Source organism: Paramormyrops kingsleyae, chromosome 3 (assembly GCF_048594095.1).
Source record: "Paramormyrops kingsleyae isolate MSU_618 chromosome 3, PKINGS_0.4, whole genome shotgun sequence".
NCBI classification, from domain to species: Eukaryota; Metazoa; Chordata; class Actinopteri; order Osteoglossiformes; family Mormyridae; genus Paramormyrops; species Paramormyrops kingsleyae.
The window spans coordinates 16400167-16423373 of NC_132799.1; the positions used below are offsets into that span (position 1 = coordinate 16400167).

Here is a 23207-nt window from a genome sequence, read left to right on the forward strand (position 1 = left end):
TCCCAGCCATTTGGGCCTGATGGGGTGGGGTTCACAACGTCTGTCAATTTACAGGCTGTCTGTAAATAAAGGTAGAGTTCGCTCAAGTCCCCAATAACTTGTTGGCATTGGCGCAGCACTCATAACTCAAGACCAGCAGCTTGTCTTTATTGAGGGCAGGTATAAGACAACAAACCTCACAGAGGAAACTCGAGAGCGGGAGCTCGCATCACACCGGCAATCTCTGACATCTTGTAGAGCTGGGGAAAAGCCAGGATTGGTTAGTGGGTGTCGTCTATTGCTTTCCTGGCTTGTGCTGATTGGTGGAGACTTGGAGCCGTCCAAATCAACACATCAGGCTGATTCGTGTGAATTATTCCCTTTAAATCCAGGCGACCAGTCACAGAAAGGATCTTCTCATCACGCTCCGTCTCCACTGCCCCCCGCCCCCCGTTACCTAATGCTTCTAGAAGCATTATGCAAAGAAGTAATCCAGTAAATGCCATTGTCCTGAGTTCAAGGAGGCAGCCATTTCACCTGAAGTAGTTTGACCCAGCGGTCAATGGGATCTTTTTTGTGGGGTGAGCAGGGAAGCCAGAGCTTTGTCCCAGGAACTGCCTCCTTAGCCGCCCCCACGCACACATACACACACACACACACACACACACCACTGGCTCCGATACACAGATTAAATGACAAGTCCAGACGTTTATATATAGCCGGTGCCAACAATCAGCGTCATTGTGCTCCTTTCCTTGGGGGGGGGGGGGTTGGGTGTGGGGGTTTGGATGTGGGGGTTTGGATGTGTAATAAAGTGCATCTGTGTGCGCTCATGAAATGACAGACAATGATGGCAGTGTGATCCACTGTCTCTGGGTAAGTGCCACAGGCTAGCTGGAGTAATCTCCCCCCTCCCCCAGCACACTTTAGGGTACCGTGGGGCATGGCAATGGAGACCCATCTTCTGGGGGTCCTTCGGAATAACACCCCTCCTCATTGAGCTCAGTTCAGCATTGTAAGAAACCAACTCTCGCTGTGTCATCCCTTCGCATTGGTCATCTTACACACCCGTGGCCAATAGGGCATCCCCAAAAGCACAGTGATCCATTCTTTCTGTGTTTGCATGTTAGTGTCCTGTGGGGGTTGTCAGAACAGTGTCAGGCTGGGGGAAGCCCAGGAAGGGGCTTCATGCGCAGAGCAGAAATTGGATTTGTTCCCTGGCTCAGAAGCAGGGGCATATTCTGGGCCCCCTGACAAAACGTTACCTTGGGCCCAATATAATTCATAATTTTACATATTCAAGAGCCCTTGTAAAGTGCTGGGCCTGAATCTGCCAGGGTATCCATGCCCCTGCTGTGTCCCTGGCACTGGAAGTGTGGGACACTAGTGCTACCCACCGAGCTGCCCAATTTGGCTCTTAGTTGGCTGGCTGAGTTCCTCTTCAGGGAGCTGAAGTATATATATATATATTTAATTTGTAACGATGTGCCATCTGCACTTCCAGAAACTTCACGCTCCAATTCCAAGGTAATCCCCCATCTTACGGACAGCATGTGACACTTACCACAGCGTTCCTCCTCCAGTCAGATGGTTTCAGGAAAGAAAATGAGAAGCTCCCACAGCACAGAGCGGCTTTGTGAGACTCTCCATCTTCAGTAACCACTCACCTAGTAAGTCCCTCTGGTCTGGAGCCTCACTTGGGTAGCAAGGGGAGGGAGCGCAGTGAGCCACAGGCAACAAACACACACAACAGCAGATCAGTCATAGACCGACCTAAATGTGTGTGGATTATGGAGAGAAAGAGTAAAACTGGAGGCGAACAAACTGGGCCCTGTTTGACCATGGAGGCCACTGTCCAATGAACTTTAGGGACACAACAGGGATGCTGGGAACAAAACACCAAAGTCGATCTTAGCAACAAAGTAACACAACAACAGGAACACACCAGGAGTGCTATTGGCTTCGAGGTACGCTACTGCCTACTGGCAGAAAGAAAACCTGGAGCCCGTTACAGCACGCGGAATTAAGGCACCGCTTCCAGCGTGTCCATTTCATTGACACAAAGAGCCACAAATGACACAACTGCAAGCCAGCGCTTTTACGCTGAGACAGCATCCGGTAACCCGGTAACCCATCGTGAAGTGATTATTGGCCGGCTTCAGGATCTCGCTGGAGCAGGAAACAAATATGGCAGCAATCAGCTACCCTCCTCATGGTAGGGGGGCACCTAGAGGGGACTAGGGAAGGCAGAATCCACTATGTTAATTATGTTCATTAGCAAATGGCCAGATACATATTTTTAACCGGCTCATATTAATAAGCTGTGATTATTTCCTCAGACGGTGAGAAGCTGAAGAACTTAAAGCTGAGGAATCCACACGGGGCACGGATGGTGCCACTTTGATTTGGACCAATTTCAGGAACGGTTCAGCTGCAAATCGCCGGCACAAGCGCATGCCTGCAAACAGGCACCATGGAGGGAGCCGGCCAATGGGCACTTGTGTGGGCGGGGCTGAGGGAAAGGCAGAAGGAGGGGCCAAAACAGGAGACGGTAAGACAGGCAGAGGGGGGTGGGGTATAGGTGGGGGTGCTGTCTGGCTCTCATTAGCAGATCGGACCCCCGAGGGAGCGCCTCTGGGCCTGCCCCCCCACACCACCCCCATTCCAGACCCTGAAGGCAGTACCTCCAGGAAAAGCTATAATCCCCTGACCAATAAAACACAGATGCGATCCCGCTCCCTTCCTCATTGAGTTTCTCTCTCCTCTCCCTCCTTTGCCTCCTGCTCCCCAATTTATCCCCTTCTTCCTCCATCAAATTTTCTGAACAGGCTGTCTTCCCGCCGGGTCTCCAGCGCATGCCGTTTTTGTGTGGTCCAAGGCGGCTGTGGACATGCTCACGGTAACGCTCATGTGCGAGTGTTTCACGTTACGCGAGGATTTTAATGCGATTAGCGATTCCTAAAACCAGCCTGGTAAAAACTCGGAAACAGATGAAAACTGCCAAACAAAGTCAGCAGCTGAAAAGAGTTTTTCTGGGGTTACTGGACACTCACACGTGCGCACACACACACACACACACACACACACACAGAGGCGTTCACACGGGTCGGTTTTGTTGCTCTGGTTATGAACATGCTACTGCGATCCCTCCAAAGTGGCTGTCTTCACTAACCTCGCAGGAAGTTCGTTGTCCTCTCCTTAGAGAACATTTGGGGGGGTAAGGGGTGCAAAAAACAAGATTTCATATGGCAAACAGCTGCTGGTAAACTGTTGCACAAGTTTATTAACCCTCGATCTTTAATATGCTGGACTCCAGCAGCAACTCTGACGGCATCCATAGCAGCAGTAGCCAAATAGGAGGAGGCCAGCGGGACACCTACAGGTCACACATTTTCCTGTAAAGGGGGGGGGGTGAGGATAGGGGTCCATCTGAAGCTGTCTGTTCAGTTATCTTGTGCGGTAACTGAATCCCCCAGTTACTTTCTACCCTAAACACTTGAATTGGTATCAGATTACCCTCATAGGGCCTCTACCATAGGAATACCGTCAGCCGGCTTTTAAAAATGAACCTGTATGAAACAGTATCATCGCGGCATTGATTGAGACGTGTTTAAAGCAGAGACCATGATTGGATTGTGTCAGGAGGCAACCTGCCGGGCAAGACCATTTACCCCTGGCCTTGCAGAGAGAGGCATTCCGGGTAACTTGTGCTGCCACCGACACATGATCCTCCCCACAAACATTGTTCTTTGCAGTATGGCCACTCAGGCCAGCCAGACTCTCCCACTCTGCTTCAGAGCCCTGAGTCAGGGGTCCAAGGCCGGAGGTCAGACCATTCAGTGCTTCACCGCAGTGGAGGGGGGGGGGGGGGGACTGTGACTTCATTAAAGTTGGAACAAAAGCTGGAAAACACAAAGCGGGACGCTGTTGCCTACTCAATCCACATTCTTTGCTGGACGTGGGACAGGCAGTGAGGAACCGAGACCCTCCCCCGGCCCCCCGGTGCAGCTGTTATGGGCAATGAACCAAGGCGGGACCAGATGGGCCATTAGCCATGCCAGCTACTAGGCCCCATGCCTCACACACGGAGTAGCCCCGTGACTGCAAAGCCGTGTTTGGTTTAAAAACACACATGATCTCCTCCAGTGCCTCTCGCAGTAGGTCTCTGGGCCTGCCAGATGCAGTCTTCTGTGTTTCACGGGTATCTGCGTGCTTCGTGACACGCCGGTCATGTGGAATAAAGGTGTGCCCCCCTGAATTGTGTCCTCCCCTCCAATTTACACCCTGACCTTCCAGGCCCAAGAAAACTTTACTTCTCACCAGCAGACACAATGCTTCTCGGTCATCCAATCAGCACCAATCTTGGAAGCGACACTGCTTCCTTGACCAATTATAATGAAAGACACAAATGTGCAGACAGAGACTTATGAGTCATTACACCAGTAAAGCACTGACATGCCTCACGGCTTTTATTTTTCCATATAAAAATATTAATTTAATCAAACATCACCACTGTCGTCATCAAACGCTCACATATTAACAGAAGCAAAAACAAGCACACCATGAAATCTCAGTAATCTCCATGTATCATTATCCGATTTTTCCACTGCTTGTGCTTTCACTGAAAGCGAAAATCTCTCTTAGCACTGCATTGCACTGCACTCCACTGAGTCTGATGTACTTTTCATATTTCCTTTGGAAAGTATTCGATTAGCCATTTTCAGCCTCCTCTCAGATTCCCCCACATGAGGAAACCGGCGTGAGACCCAAAAATACAGCAAACACCTGGGAAGGAAAAGCCTCGCCTCCCCCCAGTAGAAGCTCTTCCAGAATATTCCACAGCTCCCGTCCCAGCTGATTTTTTGAAAAACAGCTGGGAGGAATAACAAGAGAATTGAAAGAAAAAAAAAATTCTTATTCGGTCAAAAAGTGAGTGCTACAATGGCAAGACTGTCCAAAAAATCAGGGACGTTCTTGAACGTGACCAGAAATCCTGGTTCAGATGGCAGAAACCCAAGCTTTGGCCGGAACATGAGCGACCTTTGGGGCGAGTGCCGCTTCTGGGGTCAGTCTGCTCATCATCCAGCTGCTAACATAACCAGAATCGGGGGGGGGGGGGGGCACAGATACACCCCCTCCAACCCCTATCTTTAGAATACCCTGTGCCCGGATAACTTCTGCACCCTTCCTTCTCTCTCTGACCTTTCTAAGGGGAGACATACACAGAGTTGACAAAAGACAGATTTGGATGATGCTGAATAGTCACATTGTGAGGTGGGTGTTATTGCACATGGGTCCATATCGTGACAGGAAGTCCCGCTGCTCTCTTGAGAGGATGTCCCAGGACGGTGGGGGGAAGGAATTCTCCCCCAATCCTTATGTCCCCCAGGGCCTTCAGCGTGGTTCAGTCCATTCTGTCCTTGAACTCTGGTGCCAGTGTGTGTCTCCCCTCATTTTCAGCCGCTCACCCGTACGTACGCCACCCCGCCCGGCGCGGGGGACAGGCTGGCCGAGCCCGTTTTGAAGAACGCGAGCTGGTGCCCTGCAGAGCATGAGGAAAGTACAAAAGGAACGGGTCAGGTGACAAAAGCCATCGTGCCACCGGCGGGCGTTTCGAAACGTCAGCGACGAAGCGGATCTGGGGCCCGGCGACGGGAAGGTTTGGGCCGATAAAGCAGGCCTCCGCCACCGCGTAATCTTAACGGGCTCGTTAAGAATTTCAACAGGCTAATCCGAGGGGAGAGAGAGAGAGAGATGTGACAGTAGTAGATACCGCGAGGGAAGAAAGGACGGGCAGAGCAAGTAGAGATTTGGGAAGGGGGGGGGGAGGTGGAGGGGGCAGGGTGGAGACAGAGGGAAGGAATGCGAGAGGCTTTCGGTCTAGACGGGCCTGTTTCAATAAAGATTAGCGATTGCCACGCTGACGTCTCCCTTTCAGCCTGCACTTTAATGAAGTGTGTGTGCAGTGTGGAGTGCATGGGGGGGAGGGGGGGGGCGATGAGAGACAAGCCCAAGGAGGCCCCTATTACAGCAGATGTCCTTCTTCTCAGAACAGGAGCTGTTCGGTCTGGGTGATGTCATTGAAGGCTCAACCTTACAGCCCCCGGGTCAGACACACTGATACGCAGTGATACACGCACGTTTGTATTCATATCTCTGTGAGGCCTCTCCATCCATTTCTATGGGCATGACTCTAATCCCAACATGACGACCTTAAGCCCTACCCAGCCCTAACCTTAACCATAAGGGGTTTTTTGATTGCAGATTTTTATAATTTTTTTATTTTATAAAAATATAAGTGGACCGAAAAAAGTATCAAAAATACAGATTTGTATAATTTGTGGAGACATTTGAGATATACATACCCCCCCCCCCCCCCCACACACACACACACAGACACAGGAGCGCCAGCATCTCACCCGTCCAGGTGGTCTGGTTAGTCATGACGAAGGCGCGGCACTGGGCGTGGCTCTCACAGACAGCGATGGCCTCCCGGACGCCGAAGACGGAAAGCAGGCAGCCTTCGTGCTGATAGGACGGCCAGCAGCGGTAGTTCTCGCCCGCGATGGCAGCGTCGGGCACGCGCTTGTACTCTGCCGGAGGAAACAGATCAACCACAATGTCAGCCTTGGAGGAGGAGAGATGAGAGGGGAGAAAAGGTGGAGGAGAGGAAAAGGAAACATAGAATGAAAGGAGAGAAACAGGGGGAATGAAAAGAAAAAGAAAGGCATAGATAAAGAGAAGGTTTTTATAAATTACTTCTTTAAGGACTGTATTCCAAGCCTAAAAATGTACCTAAATGGTAATACTACTTTTTCCCACGTCAGCTGGGGAGCAGGTGACGCAGTGATTAAGGACACTGTCTTGTAACTCACAAGGTGGGGATCCACACTGAGGGATAAGCTTAACCTGAATGGCTCTCATCAGGCCAGTGTACAGTGCAGCTTTGGATATAAATGAACAGTGGCCAACTCCTTATGAACATGCAGAGGAGTGTGTGTTTTTCACAAAGAAGGCACGGGGCGTGGTTTGGGACACGGGCTGGTGTCACTGAGCAGGGAGGAAGGGGGGGGGGGTGTTTATTGGGGTCAGGGGGCGAGAAAAATCCATCAGGGTGAATCCCTGCAGTAAACAAGGGGATTCACGCCAATCCATGATGGAGTGCCGTGACAGACTGAGAGGGGCCATGTGACAGGGCAAGCGCAGGGGGGGGGGTGGCTTTTGTGACCAACCGATTCACTCCTCCATATGGGAGTACACGTGTACGACAAGCATCGCTATTGTCTGAGTGTGGTCTGGGGGCGGCCCTGCATTGTGCACTCGACAGCCAGTCTGCAATGTCCTGCGACCTCCCCCAGCCACCCCTCACCCAACCCCCCCAGCATCCACGGCCCCACTTTAATGCGCATTGTAAACGGAGTGCCACAAGGCCCCCTGCCATAAAGCATTCCACCGTCTCCAGGCAACAGCAAGCCTGACAGGAGTGACAGATAAAGAGAAGGATAAGTGAAGGGATGATTGAGGACCAACCCCCCCACCCCCCCCCCCCCCATTTCTAAGAGCTAAACTAACAGCCTCGCCTTACTCCTCAAGCCTCCTCTCCCACTGAGCCCCTGTAGGCGAGCGACACCTTCAGACTCACAGATAAACATTTGCTGCTACGTCTGGGGAATACCTAGCACACCTCAAAATCAGGGCAATTCAGGACAGATGCCAGACGGTGGGGCCGTGTGGAATCCCATCTACTGTCACAGTGACGTTTTCCCTGTTGACCTCCCTCCCTGCAGGGGGCAGACTTCTGTGAAGAGTACTGCATTGAGTACTTACAGGTCATGTGTACGTATGAGTCTGTGTGTGCATGCGTGGGAAAGAGGGAACATGTCGGTCTTCAAGTGCTATTAAAAGTCTGGAACATGCACTGGCGAACCCTGTGCGGCCTCTGTTATATATGGGGCTGATGTACACTGCCATTTAGGAGCAAGAGGAATGAAGTTTAAACCGGCCCGGGTTGGGGGGGGGCACCCCCTAGCTATTTACTGTCAGTGGCTGAAGGTTGAGCTACCACGCGACCCTGACCGGGGGGGGAAGGCACAGCAATAAATAACTACAACTATTAGATGTTTTATGGCAGTAATTAATGCTTTATGGAGCTCTCACTTTCTGCAAACGCGAGGTTAAAAACGCAGGGCGGGGTCATGGCCGCTACGTTGCGCTAATCACTCAGCAGAGTGCAGCCCCCCCCCCCCCCCCCCCCGTCTGCCACTACTACCGCTGAAGGGCTTCAGCCTGCCCTGAGGGATTCTGGGTAAAAGGAGCCCTCTTCTGCAGCTGGAGAAACGGCTCCGAGAGAGACCCCTTCATGGAAACACTTTTTAACGTGAAACAACTTTTCAGCAATTTTATCGATCTGAAATACCACCAGCATCGCCTTTCTGGGATGGAACTTCTCCCTCACTGTATTTTCACATCAACTCCGCTGTCAAATTACCAATTACCAATACTTTAATTACCAAAATTCCTGAAACTGTGGTCGGATAAAGTAGGCAGGATTCGGCTCCCAGCGGCCGGCGTGCTGATTAAACAGTCCCATATGAAACAGTTTGTGGCCCTGCCTCGTACACACGCCCCCCCCAACCCCTCTGTCATCGCCACTAATTCCCGGCTCCCAGATGCGGCACATCCATCGCTTAAGGCGGAGAATCTAGACAAAAAGATCCAGGAGCCCGATCCCCAGTAGGCTGATGCCTCATCACTGTTGAACTTCTGCAGAGATATGAAATGTAGACGCAGAGGAAGTGCTATCCTTATGGATTCCCACAGGACGGTCTGTCGGGGGGGGGGTTCCTTGCTGAAAAGGGTTCATTCTAAAGAGACATGTGTGCGCACACACACACACACACACACACACATACACACAAATACACACACACACACACACACACACATACACACAAATACACACACACACACACACAAACAGGCACACATACACACACATACACACTCACACACACACACACACAGGCACACACTCAGCAGACTGAATGTTTCTGCCTGTCAGCAGTTCTCTGCCCCATCTTTAAACTTCCAGTGGAGCGAAGCAGAGAGAGGCAGGCTACCTGGGTGGGGCCGGGGGCACAGAAAGAGTGATGGGGGAATGAACAGGGGGGTGGGGTGGGGTGGGGAACGTCTGAGAGGGACTGACTAATGCTCTCCTTTCCAAGCTCCCCCCGCCACTCACCCACCCAATGCCTTCCAACTGCCCCCCTCTTCCACTGCGTTATGCAAATTTTAATCTTTTAATCTTGTTTCTCTTGTACTAAGGGGACTCCTGACATGTTTCGCCTCCTGCTCATTGGTTAAGAGGAGAGGGCGCCGGCGGCAACGGGGCACCGGTCGGCGGCCATATAAGGGCAGTTCTGCTGGCCACCAGCCAATGACACATGATTTCTGAGCCCCATGCAGCTATGGGGTGTGCAATGCTACGCTTTGTTACACAACAGGGGAGGTATCAGTGAGAACTGGAGGTTTGAACAGCAGATGGGAAGGGATTCAGTATCGCCGCCAAAGCGTTCAAAACAGAGGCTCTTATATTAAGGCAAACATCCAACCATACAGCTTCTAACAGCTTATCCTGGGTTTGGGTTTGCAAGGGGGGGACGGAGGGAGAAGGAACCTATTTCAGGCAGCGCAGGGTACAAGATGGGGTACATCCTGGATGCGATGCCAGACTAAAAGTGGGCACACCCAAGATACAGCACTACAGGCCAGGTAGAGACACCTATTACCCGACCCGGACTGCCGAGGTGACCGTGCTCTTACCGAGCCACTGACCATGGCCAGGGTTACATTTAAGATCAGAAGTTACAGCTGCACACAAAGGCATTTTCATGCCTGACTGGATCACGGGCGGCACTGAGAAAGCAGAGAGCGGGCGAGTCACGTTTTGTTGTGAAATCAGACTTCAGAGATCGTTTCATCTCCTAATCAAGGCTGGGTGCTCAGCAGCAGAGGCTCTGATCATTTCTGTGTGTGTGTATGAGTGTGTGTGTGTGTGTGTGTGTGTATGCGTGTGTGTGAATTATGTTTATATTACATTGTGGGGACTAAATGTCCCCCATAATGGGATAAAAACCTGTTATTTTGACGTTGTGGGGACCATTTTTCAGGTCCTCACAAAGATCTGTGAATGCAATCAAAACTAAAAATGTCAAAAATGGTCAGGGTCAGCACCCGTCCATCCCTGCCCTTTATGTCTCTTCTCCGCTTGACCAGCAGGTGTTGCTGGCCATCCTGTTCCCTCCTGCTAGTCTCTAATGCAGGGGTCTCCAACTCCGGTCCTGGAGAGCTACCGTCCAGTAGGTTTTCTATCATACCCGGCTTCTGATGAGCCACACCTGTTCTCAGGTAAATACCAGGAGCAGGTGTGGCCCATCAGAAGCCAAGTGGGATAGAAAACCTACTGGATAGGAGCTCTCCAGGAACCGGAATTGGAGACCCCTGCCCTAATGCATTTCTCTTGCTCCCCAGACCATGACATAGCTCAGTGGGTTGCAGGTGTGGCTCAGACTGTTAACCCTCTGGTCATGAGTTCAGGACTGGCCAGATGCCAGCCTTATCTGTCATTTTGTATTTATTGGTTCTGTTTCCCCAGTGTTTCTTACTTTCTATTTGTTTCTCTGTCCTTCCTGTGCTCTGTTCTTATTTTTGTTTTGTACCTTTTTGTTCTGCAATGATTAACTTTGCATTGAAGTTCTAGTGTCTCCTAGTGTTGATGTCTGATAAGCCCCGCCTGCTGCTCGTTGTCCTGCGCTTTCATCCATTGGTTATTTGGGTATTGTTCTCACCTGTCCTGTGTCATGTCTTGTTGGCCTTGTGTGTATTTAAGTACCTGCTCCTGCTCTGTTTCTCCAGTCACTCATTGCATGTTGATCTGTGAATCTTACTCTGTGTTACTCTGTCCGATTTCTGTGCCCTGCTCCCCACTTATTGTTATGCTGTGGTGTCTTTAAGTTAGTTCTTGTTTGCCCTTCTTGTTTACTCTTCTCCAGTGTGCTCAGCTTGTTAATAAGCCCTTTTGTCTGGAGCCGTAAGTGAATCGTCACCTCATCTCTGCCTACATCATGCCCTGTCACCGTAACACTGGGTAGCGGTTAAGGTCATCATGTTGCGATTAGAGTTTTCCCCATAGAAATGAGAGTCCCCACAATGACATAATTACAATCCTGTGTGTGTGTGTGTTGGGATTATGGTGTCCATACCTGCTCTGTGCAGCTGGGAGTTATTCTGGAGGTAGAGTCCTTTGCTGTACAGGTGGAAGACCTTCTCCAAGTGGATCAGGGTGTCATCCACTCCCCAGGCAAGCTCTCCTGCAAGAGTGCACATCATCACATGGAGACGCTGCGGTGGCAACATGTGACGGCATACTGTGACTTTAAAATCACACACGTGTGCCTTGCCCTCGTAAAGCTGCCAAGGACTATCTAACATTCACTGGGTTAGGACATTACAGATGAAACATGTAGGTAGGGCTCTGGGGGCAGGGGGAATAGGTAGATACCATCTATGCCCCTCCCCCCCGCAGCCTGGGCTCCGCGCCTTCATGGGCTGTTGTGTCCCAGACAAACAGTTTTCAAAAGGCGTCAAACACACCGTCAGTTTGGCAATGATAGTTGGCCCGTGGGAGACAGAGAGGATTCTGGGTAGGCCAGGTGCCTGGGAGGGGTGGAAAGAGTAACCCTGGGCAGTCATACTCACCTGTGGCATTAACAATCTCATCTAAGAGGGGCCTCAAGACCGGGGGGGCACTATGTGGAAGCAGGTAAGTGAAGAAAAATCTGGAAGGAGAGAATTAAGTTTAAGTACCCCTGTCATGGGCAGCAGAGGGAATGTAATTGTGTGTGTGTGTGTGTGTGTGTGTGTGTGTGTGTGTGTGTGTGTGTGTGCCTCCCCCTGCTCACCGGTAGGCGTTGTACAAATTCCTCTTCTCGTTGATGCCCATGCAGCGCCCCCTGTGGCATGACAGGGTGAAGTTCCGTGCGGGGAACTCCATGCCGCAGTCGGCAGCGGCGGAGCAGACCGCCTCCTCGGCGCTGGCGTCATCCAGGTCTGTCACCTTCAGCTCGCCACCTACCAGCACGAACTGCCGAGGCCGGAAGTCCAGCAGCGTGACGGATCCCAGCGGAGAGTGTGCCAGGTAATGGAGCAGCCGCACCAGGCTCAGGCAGATCTGCGGGACAGCAAGGGGTTCTGGGTAAACCACAGGCGACAGGTGACCACGGCGGGTGTCAAACCCCGATGGTGAGCTGAGGGCGAATTATCTTCCGAAGTATATGGTTATTTGGAGTTTTAGATGCACCTACAATGATCAATGTTGTTATTCAGGAGTGTAAACTAAAAAATTGCATGCAGACTGAGGCCCCCGCCCCTGCCAGCGCACCCCCCCTCCCAGGCTTAGCAATGGCCTCTCGCCTGTTGGTCGGTGACTCCAGTCCAAGATTTTCAAAACGATTCACCGTCTCCACCGGCTGTTTTCCATTCCAGATGACGCACCAACACCCCCCCCCCCCCCACCCAAATCCAGCCCTCCCCCCTATCCCGTCACCACGAGCCACCTGGTCGCCCCGTTCACACCGCCCAGCACCAAGGCCAGTGCCGGCCCGGGGATTATCGGATCCCCATTGTCCCTGAGGGGTAAGTGTGGGCAGCCCAGGTGGGCCTGGGACCTGGAGAACTCACAGTAAATATGTGCAGGCCAGACAACAGAGGGAGGGGATGGGGGGGACACAACTGGAGTCTTTCAGCCAGACAAAAGAATTAAGAGTTCCTAAATAGAGTCAGGGCACTGGGGCCTTCATTTGGGAAGGGGGGCATGACCTAAATCCCCCCATACAACTCAGCCATACATGAGTGTGACAGCGGCAAATTGTGGAGGCCCAGCCCAGAGCCGAACCAGATACCAGGTCGGGGCCCCGCCCCCCCTATCATCTGTCAGCGGTCACAGGAAATGGCCACGGACTCAAATGACCTGCTTGAAATTCACAGGAATCTTAGCACCCCCTCCCTGGGGTCCATTAACGCCTCATATGAATTGCAAATGCGGGGAGGGGGTGGTGACCGGCTGTGTGTGGGCAGGGCTTTCAGCCACTTGATGGGCAGGCGAAGGAGCCAGCCAGAAAAGTGGGCCAGATAGTGGGGGGGGGGGGGGACAGAAAAGGGTCCCACAGTCCACTGGTGACTCTATACCACCGCGATATGGAAAACGCCGCAACGTTTCCTGACGGCGGCGGGGGGGTTAAAATCAAAAGCTAACTGGAAGACGTCCCAAATCCAGCTTAATCCATCTGGAGAGCGGAAAAAACGCAAAACAAAAGACATTCGCAGGAACTCGCTAAGTGTGTTTTATGAGCTGCTGTAAGTCACTCCAGAGCGCGTTCTGGTCGACGTTTAAGAAAACAAACATGCAAGCTGCAGGAATCACAGTGAGCCCCTTACATCCACACAGAGCGCCATGCGGGTGACCCAGCACAGGCTGGCTAGAGGTCGGGCCCACAGATGCCCCCTCCTCGTGAACTGATATCACCCCCAGTCCGCGTTTATGGCCCGACTCCCATCTCTAGCATCTTGACATGTCTATTGCCGTTACGGTGAGCATTGTCACGCTGTGCCGGCCCGGTAACGCTGTGTCACACTGCCATTACACGCCTGCAGGAGGAAAAGCGACGCTCTGGGTCCCCATGGGGCCAGGGCTGTCCCCCTCTGCTTTGTTTTAGGACAGCAACATCAAATTTGGTGCATTTTATGAACATCAACGACTAAATACATACTTCATATTGTACACACTAGTTTTTAAAGTTTTATTAAGTATATAAATATTATATACACGTTTGATTGCAAATTCACTTATAACAAGAAAATAGATAAATAGGTTAATATTTTCTTAATAGGCCAATGAAAAACATCCTCATCTTATTCAGTGTCAGGGTTGCTTGCTGTAATTACCATGAAAGGCAGTCTTGCCAATGTAAGTGAGTGGTCCACAGTTACCATGGTCAGTTATGTGTTAATTAAGGAGCAGATGATTGGTAAAATGGGCCTGGACCACAGCCATTTCTCCAGCTCCGACTGCGGGGGTGCATGGCAGCCCCTGTCCCCCATGAGTGGGACGCTCCCCGGCCGCAGGAAGCGATAGGAAACAATTAGAGAGGCTGTTGGGCGATAGCGATCGGCCGGCGTGCGCGTGGTCCGGCTGTCAGCACAGCAGGAAGCTGGGGGCCACACAAGCCTGTGGGCAGGAAGCCCCCAGTGGGATCTGCCAATGCCTCCCCGCTCCCACACACACACACACACACACTCAACAGCCTCTCCTTGCCTAAATGGAAGACAGTATAATATTACCGTATCAGGCATATGCTGAAATACATCATTATCGTGAAGTGCCGTACCGGAGGTCCTAAAATATAAGAGTTGCTTAAATATTACTTTCAGAAACAACATGGCTGAACCTTTGAATATCGCTAGATATTTCACTGCAGACACTTGGCTGGAGGGCCTTGTTTAACGGTACAGCTACAGGCCTCCCCTGGGATTCGGCAATATTTCAGCTGACCGCAAAGGGAAATTTAGAGACAAACTGATACTAAATAGTTTCCTAATCTTAAATACCTTTCTCGTCTAATTAAGGGGGGAAAACAGACAAAAACAGAGTGCTTAGCCAGTGGCTTTGTCTAATCCGCGTTAAATTAAACTCCTTGTTTTTCATGTGGTGTTCAATGATCATCGCCATTCCCCTGGCCGTGACATCACTGAATCCAGATTAAATTTTGAATACCCAAAATTTAATATATAAAAATAAACGGTCGCCTGTAAGCGCATCAAAGGTGACCCAGCAGGGACAGATATGTGACGGTTTCAGGGCGGCTTTGGCTCACCCGGAACCGCTCCTCCCATGAAGTTTGCAGCAGCTGGATCATCTCCAGAGGGCTGCCGAGCTCGGTGATTGCGGTCACAGTGTCCCGAATGTCATTGCTGTCCTGGTAGCAGTATCCGTACAGCTGCAAAACAAGAGACACTCATTAAAGCAGGTACCGTTTCATAATATTTTCGTTTAATCAAACCTCCGCCTTACTAAAAATAAATAAATAAAAAGCCCGGGAGCATAAGTATAATTATTAGATTTAAATATTTAAAGACTTTCAGATCCATACGAGTTTTATTATTTAGTTAATAATCTACTAGTTTTCACATGCACGATATAGACTACTGTATTAATTTACTGCGGCTTATATCTAAAAATGAAGGCACACCGCTTCGGAAATATGAACACTTTTAAGACCCTTTGCATTTCGTTAAAACGGTAATAGACCATGTCAAATCTTCTGTAGGCGTATATAATGTATTGCATCTAACTGGCATTTAATGAATGCCTAAACATGTATGTCAGCGCAATATGGTGTAACCCAATGTATTTTCCTAACCGCAAAGCGTCTTCGAGATGTCGAGGAAACGTTTAAAAATAAACTAATGATGACAGGGGATTAGAAAACACATTTTTGTGCAGTTAAGCTTTTTTTCGCCCAGTAATGTCCAAACCATAAGAAATCAGACAAGCCCTCTTTACTAAATTTTACGGTAACACGTGATATAAATATAATGTGCATTGTACAATTCATTATAAGGCAGCCTTAGTGAAACCTTACATTAGGATTATATTATTAGGCGTAAAGTTAAGAAAACAGTGAACGTAAGTTATCTTAACACATTATCCTAGTGGTGTTTGTAATGAAAGAGATGCATTGTTGTCTTAATGGGTAATACGTAGTCTAACATCTGCGTCAAGGAGTCGTGACAGCACAATAAAGGCACAAACCTGACACAGTTATCCTTTGTAGTTAATCTCTTACGACTCTGCTTTACAGCCCAGTTGAACTTATAAGGGGGTAATTTCTGATTATTAATTTAAAAAACACTAGCAATACACAACAACGGGCCACTGTTTTTTGCAGAAATTGCGTAATGAAGCTTTATCATTCTGATTCTAGTCGAGTGGTTATATAGGAGTCTGATCGTCAATACTGGCAGGCTCTGTACAGTACTGCTGATTTTTTGCTGTTTGTAGGAGTTTTATCTGTGCTGAAAGGTACTGCAGGAGGAGAAGCAGCACAGCAGAGCTGATTGGGAGTCTGGTTACTCTCAGGAGGGGCCAGGCACAGGTGGAATGGTGTTCATGGGCAGGGGCTTGCCCACCACCCAGCACATCTACAGACGGACGCTGGTTGGGACACCCCACGCATTCATACTTAAATCCAAATTAGCAGTGTGCTTCTGTCTCGGGGGTCATTGGGCTCTGTGGTCTCGACACGGTTCAGGTCAGTGCATTCACGTGTCATTTGTTGTTGATTTTTATTCATATTTATTTTTACAAAACTGTCCCCACAAAGACAGTGATTCCTGCAAGTCATGTGCAGCAAGGATTAAACACCAGCATCTCCTATTCAGAGCTCAAAGTATTAAAGCAGCTTGGGTGCATATTAGAGTTTTGTTGGGTGGGGTTATGAATCATTAATTGAATAATGTAAAAATTGATGGAAAGTCCCCATAAAACAGAAAGAAATGCGTGCGTGGGTGTCTTTACCTTCCAAGTTTTCCCCATCTGACATCAGCCGCGTCTTGTACTTCAAAGACCTCATCCTACACATGCATGTTTGTTCCTGGTCTGTCTGTCCTGGTTATGCCGTACACTCTGCTCTCAGAGCGAGATAACAGCACCCACAGCTGGGTGGAGGAGCGTCACTCTGCGCCTGCCCTGGTGCCGCTCCGTCTGACTCCAGTCTGGGGGCTTGTCAGATACAAAGCGTGACATGTTCCTATCGCAAACTCCCACCTTGGACTGGAAACTTATTGTTATTCATGTCTATGTATGATGACTAACAGGGGTTTACTGACCCATGCCACAGTGACTGTGTTCATTTTAATCTCCAAGGATGATTACCATTCATTATAACAATCTACAGTAACTTACGGTGTATTCATAAATGATTTTGGGGTGGGGGGGGGGTGGGGGAGGAAGCTGAGAAATCCCAGGAGGGGAGGCAAGTGTGACAGGAGACATTTCCAAACAACTTGTGCTAAGAGGACAATCCCCCTGGCAAGTTCTCCTCTTCTCAAGGAGAGGGAAGGAGTGAGTCAACAAGCCAGGAATGGGGGTGTGGGTGGGGGGCTATGGGATGGGGAGGGTACCAGTGAAGGTGAAGTGTTCAGCATACAATAGTATCCCATCCCCAATGAGCCTCTACAGAGGTGGCATCTACACATAACCGTTTGCCTACAAACAACAGCAAAATCCACCACTGTACAAAGGCATTTCTGTGCCTGGTGTTACCGACCTGTACCTAAAAGGGGGGGGGGGGGGGCTGTTTCTTCACAGCACGTTTTTAATGAGGATGTTCTGGCTGTGAACCAAAGCAGGCACAGTGGCTGATGTGTTTATTCAGGGCCAGAAAAACTGTGCACTGAGCACACCATACCAAAGCTTAGGTTGGGGGGGGCCATAGGGCGCCATAAGAACGAGTTTGTTATATTCACATATGGGCACCATTACAGATCTGTTGTCGATGACGGTTAACATTATTTTAGGTAAATTAGATGTGTTTTCTGCCTTTGGCCAAATGGTTTCACATCCTTATTGAGGTAAAAGCTGTTTTTCTGTTTTATTATAATCTCTGTTTTATATTGCTTCTCAGCTTTGCTTAATCAACCATGAGAAGGACTCGAGTCATTAAATCGGCATAAAAATGCACAGAAGAGAGGGAACATGAATGAAAAGGATGATCGGCTTAAATAAACTGTAAAATGCAAAGCATCTTTAACCATATGCATGTCAGTGACATTGGTGTATGTGTAGAGACTGAGAGTGAGAGATAGACAGCATGCAGGGGGGTGGGGTGGGGGGGCTTCGCATTAGCTCACGCTGCCAAACGTCAGCCCAAGTGAAATAAATGCACATTTCAAATGGTGTCAAATATGGAGGGGTTAAAAGACACTGCATTCCTGTATTCCAGTGTGATCCACTGACTGCACTGACACGTATTCTGATCATCTAAAAGATGCAAGGTTTTTAATTAAAAATGTATGCAACATATATATTTACAGACATCTACATTTACATGCTTCTTGCTGCACACAAATGATTGAATACATTTAAATATACTTTTATGTATTTACATATATTACTGTACTTGAAATACAGGCTTGCAGATGTACCAAGTCAGACAAAGGTTTCTGGAGAGAGACTACCAGTGTACTGTGACCCAGGAGAGGACAGGCCCATGGAGGGGAGAGGAGGGGTGGTGTCTGACCAGAGCTGAAACAGAGCAGGGATTAATCAGGAATCAGGTCAGGGTTGGGGGGGGGGGGCGCCCACCTTTTCCTGTATTTATTTTTTATGCTTCCTTCCCATGGAAGTTGGGGGTTAAAGTGTCAACCCAGACTTAATTGCAAGTACAGCTCAGCTGCAGAGAGCAGCAACTCCCCCGGCCCACCTTTCACCTTCTCCTTTGCCCCCCCCCCCCCCAACTCTCTGAGGTCTTTGCAACCAGAGCACCCAGTTTCTCATTAATACAGGCTGGTTACTGATTTCAGAGCCACTGGCGGGCTAATGGCGGGCCCCACAGGGATGTGGAGGGGGTGTGTATAGAATGGCATGTGAATGCAGAACACAATCTCAGTATCAGTCACAATCAGGCCATAAGCAGCGTGAGGGCGCCTGTATCCCCCCCCCCCCCCAAATCTGTCTTGTTTGCGCTCGGCCCTAACAGGGGAGGGGGCAGAGAAGCTACATCCCGCTGTGTGCGGTGTGAAGACACGTGTTCACGCCAACCCCAAGCCCCCCCCCCCCCCAACCACCACCATCTTCCTCCTCACCCCGCGCCCCAGACCACCAATATCAATCACGGCTATTTATACAACAGGTGTGCCCCCCCCCCCCCCTCCCCCTCAGTCCTGGAGGGGAAGGCAGCACTTAAATGGCTTGTAACACTACCCTCCATGACAGGAACACCGAGCTTTGTGGGTCCTGCTCGCCGGGGAAAACTAAGTTAAACCGTCTCATGTCATCGCACTTTCCCCTACTGCCATCGTCACACTGCTGTCCCATGACACCACTAACAGAGGACCGCACTCACGATACGTTATCTCACTACAGCTGGGCATTTTTAACTTAATTGTTATTGTTACAATTAAAGGACACTGAGCGCTTTCTAGGTTTTTGAAGCCAGTGTGTCCTGCACTGATTAAAGTGAACATTTTTAGCAGACCCTTTAAGAAGGATCTAAAGATTTCTGCTGTGTAAAAATACATTTATTTGTTTTCACAGACAGTTAAGTATATTATTGTATGTTATTTAAATTCATATTCTTAAACTAATACTATAAAATACAGTGCAGCTCTGTCTCAATGTGTCTGGCTGCGTTTTGTAGAGTGAGAGTGAGAGTGACAGTAATTGACGAAGAGGGAGGACGAAACTCTTGAGAAAACGTGTGTCCACGTCAGTCCTCTCCCGCCAATTTACACTGATGAGAAGTTCGATCAACCTTCGTTTTCAATGCAACTAAAATGAACAAAGCCGTTACCGTTTAATAAATGGCCTTGAAGACCGCTTCACTTCTACTGCAGAATAAATCGAAACCAGCAGGGACAGGGGGAGACCGCTACATCGGGCTGCCTGTAGGCGCTTCAGCAACAACATTAACTTCTTCACCGACAGCAAAGCCGCTTCATATAATTAGTAGTGTCTGTATAAAATGAAAAATTAGCAATTTTTAAAAACTACATGTAAGCCAGAATTAACATTTCTGGTATCAATAGGCCTACATTAGAACAGAAGCAGTCATTTCCGGTCCCGCGTGGATAAATTAAAACTGCAGGCAAATTATAGCAAATTATAAACTTGTAAGACGTCCTTGTATATAGAACTTCTGATGACTTAAAGTAAACCGAAATGTACACAAAATGCATTGTTTTCATATTTACTAAGATAAAAGGGAAAAGAATTTTGTAATCCAATTTGGCTATGACGTAGCCTATAAGAGGTAACTACGTACACAGGAGCGAGATTAATAACTTAAAGCCATCGTTCAGAGCTTAGGGTAATTACAATGTCCTTCCTCGGGTATTCAGCCTCAGGTATTTTTACAAAATATATCCTACGGATTTTGAGTGTAAACAAAATTGAAATATTGGAATTATACGGATAAAACTAATATAGGCCCTATACAACAATTAATATATACATAGAGGAAAAACAGTTACATACTTTAAACACTTCCAGTGCCGTATTTTCACACAAAACGTCATATATATATATAATTATTTGTACATTATTTTCTAATTGTCTGTTGCTCAAAAATAATACTTGTAGTGGATGACTTCAATTGACTGCATTGTTAAATACAGCTTTATATAATCTTTTCAACCTTTTAAAATATTTTCGCTAATGAAGAGCATTGCGTTTAATTAGCTTATTACAGTTCCCTAATAAAAAATGTTTAAATAAAGGCAGAAGTTGCATATTTCTCGAAAAACTGGTGATTTAAGTTATTACTACTCATTTTAGTAATATGATATTGCTTTACTATATCTTTACACTTGTGACATTAATTAAACAATAATTCACTTAAAACGTGGTCTGCTAGATGATCGTTATATAAACACTTAAGTTTTCATTTCACGCATCTGTATTTATAAAGCTTAACGTTTACTTTGAACAATTAATTTGCGTTACTGAAGCGAGTGTTTTTGTCTCCCTGAGCAATTAATGTTCCAATTCGATTAGACCTTCAATTTCTAAAATTAGAATTAATTTTTGTTTTGTGACCGCTGCTTAAATATCATAGCTAACAAAAATCAAACAAACATTTGTTTGGAAATGATTCAGCCTGTTCGTGCGATTTTTTGATTAGGCCTACAGTTTTTTAAATTTATTTATTTTAAAGTTTCTTTTTTTACTGGTTCAATATTGTCAATTAATTTCGGTCATAAAATTAAACACTTTTAAATAATTAACTACGTTTTACATATTTCCTCGTCTTTTATATATCGACACAATACTGAATATTTCCGCCAAACAAGAAGCCTGTGTCCGATCGTTGTATGGACACGCTGTTTTATAACAGAACCACTAGAAAATAGTTTATATAACCTTTTCACGCTGTTCAGAGGAGTTGATTATGAGTTCCCCGAGGACCGGACCGCTGCAGAACTTCCCCAAAGCAAATAAACACGGTGCAGAGCAGAACCGTGTCCGACTCCGCTCGGTGGCCCGGCTTGCTATTTATAAAGCCGCTGCGTCCAGCCTGAACCAGAGCCGATAACTCTTATTAAATAATCCTTAAAATTTCGCTGACATCAAAGACTTTTCTGGCTGCATAAAGAATTCAGTTCACTCTTACAATTCAAGATGAAAACAACAATTATCAGGTCTTTGTGTTTTTTTTTTCCACGGACCTTGGAATACACAGCCAAGTGTTAGAGAAAGGTGTTAATTTCGACACGGACTAAGTACATCTTCACGCAGTAAAAGTCAATTTAGTAATTACACAGAATGTGATTTATGGTGTACAAATTTACCCCACTCATTCAGTAGAATAACTGACCTCAAGTACTTTAGGCTATACGCGAATTGGATTCTTACCAGTTAAAAACATTTAATCGCACATTATGTTTTTAAATTATATATGCTTCGTCCATCTACAGTACGATACAATGTTGCAACGTGCAGTATTGCTTTAATACTTTAAAAAAAATCTCGCGCATGTTTCGAGCGTGCATTGCAACATTTACCTTCAAAATGTTCGGGTGCTGCAGTCGCTCCATCAGCGTCATTTCTTTAACAATTTTGAACGACGCGAGTCTGTAACAATCTTCCGTCGAGCCATATTTCTTCACGCAATTTTCCATATCGTGTCCCCCGAAATCTACAGATTTCAGAGCCACTGACAAAGTGTCGTTCAGAGCCGCCTTGTATACAGCCTTGGTGTAGCCGGAGCCGAGATACTGCACGTTGGTCACATTGTCTATGCTATTGCAGCCAAGGAACTGCGTACCGTTACGGGTCCCGGGAATCACGTCAAATTCCATTTGTGACCTGAGGTACAGAGATGCTAAAGGAGAAAGGTGCTGAGAATACGCATATCGATTGCTGGATTTCTCTGTTCCTTTATGGGATTCATAGCTGTTGCGCTGAGCGAGGTCCATGAGCCTCCGCCTCTCTAGGGGCCGAACTGGGTTGCCAGTCCCCGACCAAGACGCCTGGCGCTCTCGGTACCTTAGCACCTCTTCGTATCTCTCTCGGATCTGCTGCTGGAGATCATTCTGCTGTAGGCTGCTGCTTGTGGGCTCTGTGTACCCCTCGACAGCCTCAGCGGCGACGGGATCGCTGATTTGAAGCTGCCTACCGTCTGCAAGGAGCTGCTGCTCCTGGTAGAATCTGTGCACCCGTCCACGATGACTTTGGTGGTGGTCGAAGCCGGGAATAAACAACAAATTCATCAGAGTACCCAGAAAGAAGGACAGGCAAAATCCACCAGCTACGACGATCTTTCTTCGCTTCATTGTCATCTGTTTCACTCTTGCCAGTGAAATCTTTGTCTTCTTTCAGCCTCCGCCTACCACCTCTGCAGATGTATACGAACCCAACAGCCGCAAGGAGCTTTTCACCGTCTCCCCAAAACGATTCTTGGAGTGATGAAGTATTCCGATGTTGTGACTGACGCGGTATGAGGAACGTTCACGTTTTCATTTGCAGATATGGATGAAGCTACAGTACAAGCTATGGATCCACCCCATATACGGCTGAACATGGTTACACTTGCCTCCGATAAATGCAAACCCCAGCCACTACTTCAGACCAGGCAGATCGAGCTGAGATCCACTCCCCGTGCAGAAAGTCCTTGGGTGACTAAACAAGAGTGACGTTCGTTGACTGACAGCTTAAGTTGTCATCGAAGCGCACAGTAGACTGTAGTTCTATTAATACAGTTTCCCAACCAGGAGTGAGCCAAGACGATATTATTAAGACTATATTTCCCATAGTGCACAGAGAAAAAGTCGGACCAATAGGACTGCAGCTGAATGATATAGCGACGGTGGGCGGTCCTACGGCTCGCGTTCAACTTGCGTCTCTTGTAGGACTCCACGCGTTGACCGTTCGTTAAATTTGAAGTAATGGCTAA

General features: G+C 48.2%; 1 protein-coding gene across 1 annotated transcript; it reads right to left on the minus strand.

The window, feature by feature from the left end:
- Positions 1–4403: 4403 nt before the first annotated feature.
- On the minus strand, positions 4404–23030 carry pkdcca (protein kinase domain containing, cytoplasmic a). Its single transcript, XM_023821166.2, has 7 exons — positions 21817–23030; positions 14910–15032; positions 11940–12208; positions 11737–11816; positions 11241–11348; positions 6399–6572; positions 4404–5521 (listed from the first exon to the last, which is right to left on the minus strand). The coding sequence occupies exons 1-7, from the start codon at positions 22591–22593 to the stop codon at positions 5436–5438; spliced, it is 1617 nt and encodes a 538-aa protein (XP_023676934.2). The 5' UTR covers positions 22594–23030; the 3' UTR covers positions 4404–5435.
- Positions 23031–23207: the final 177 nt, after the last annotated feature.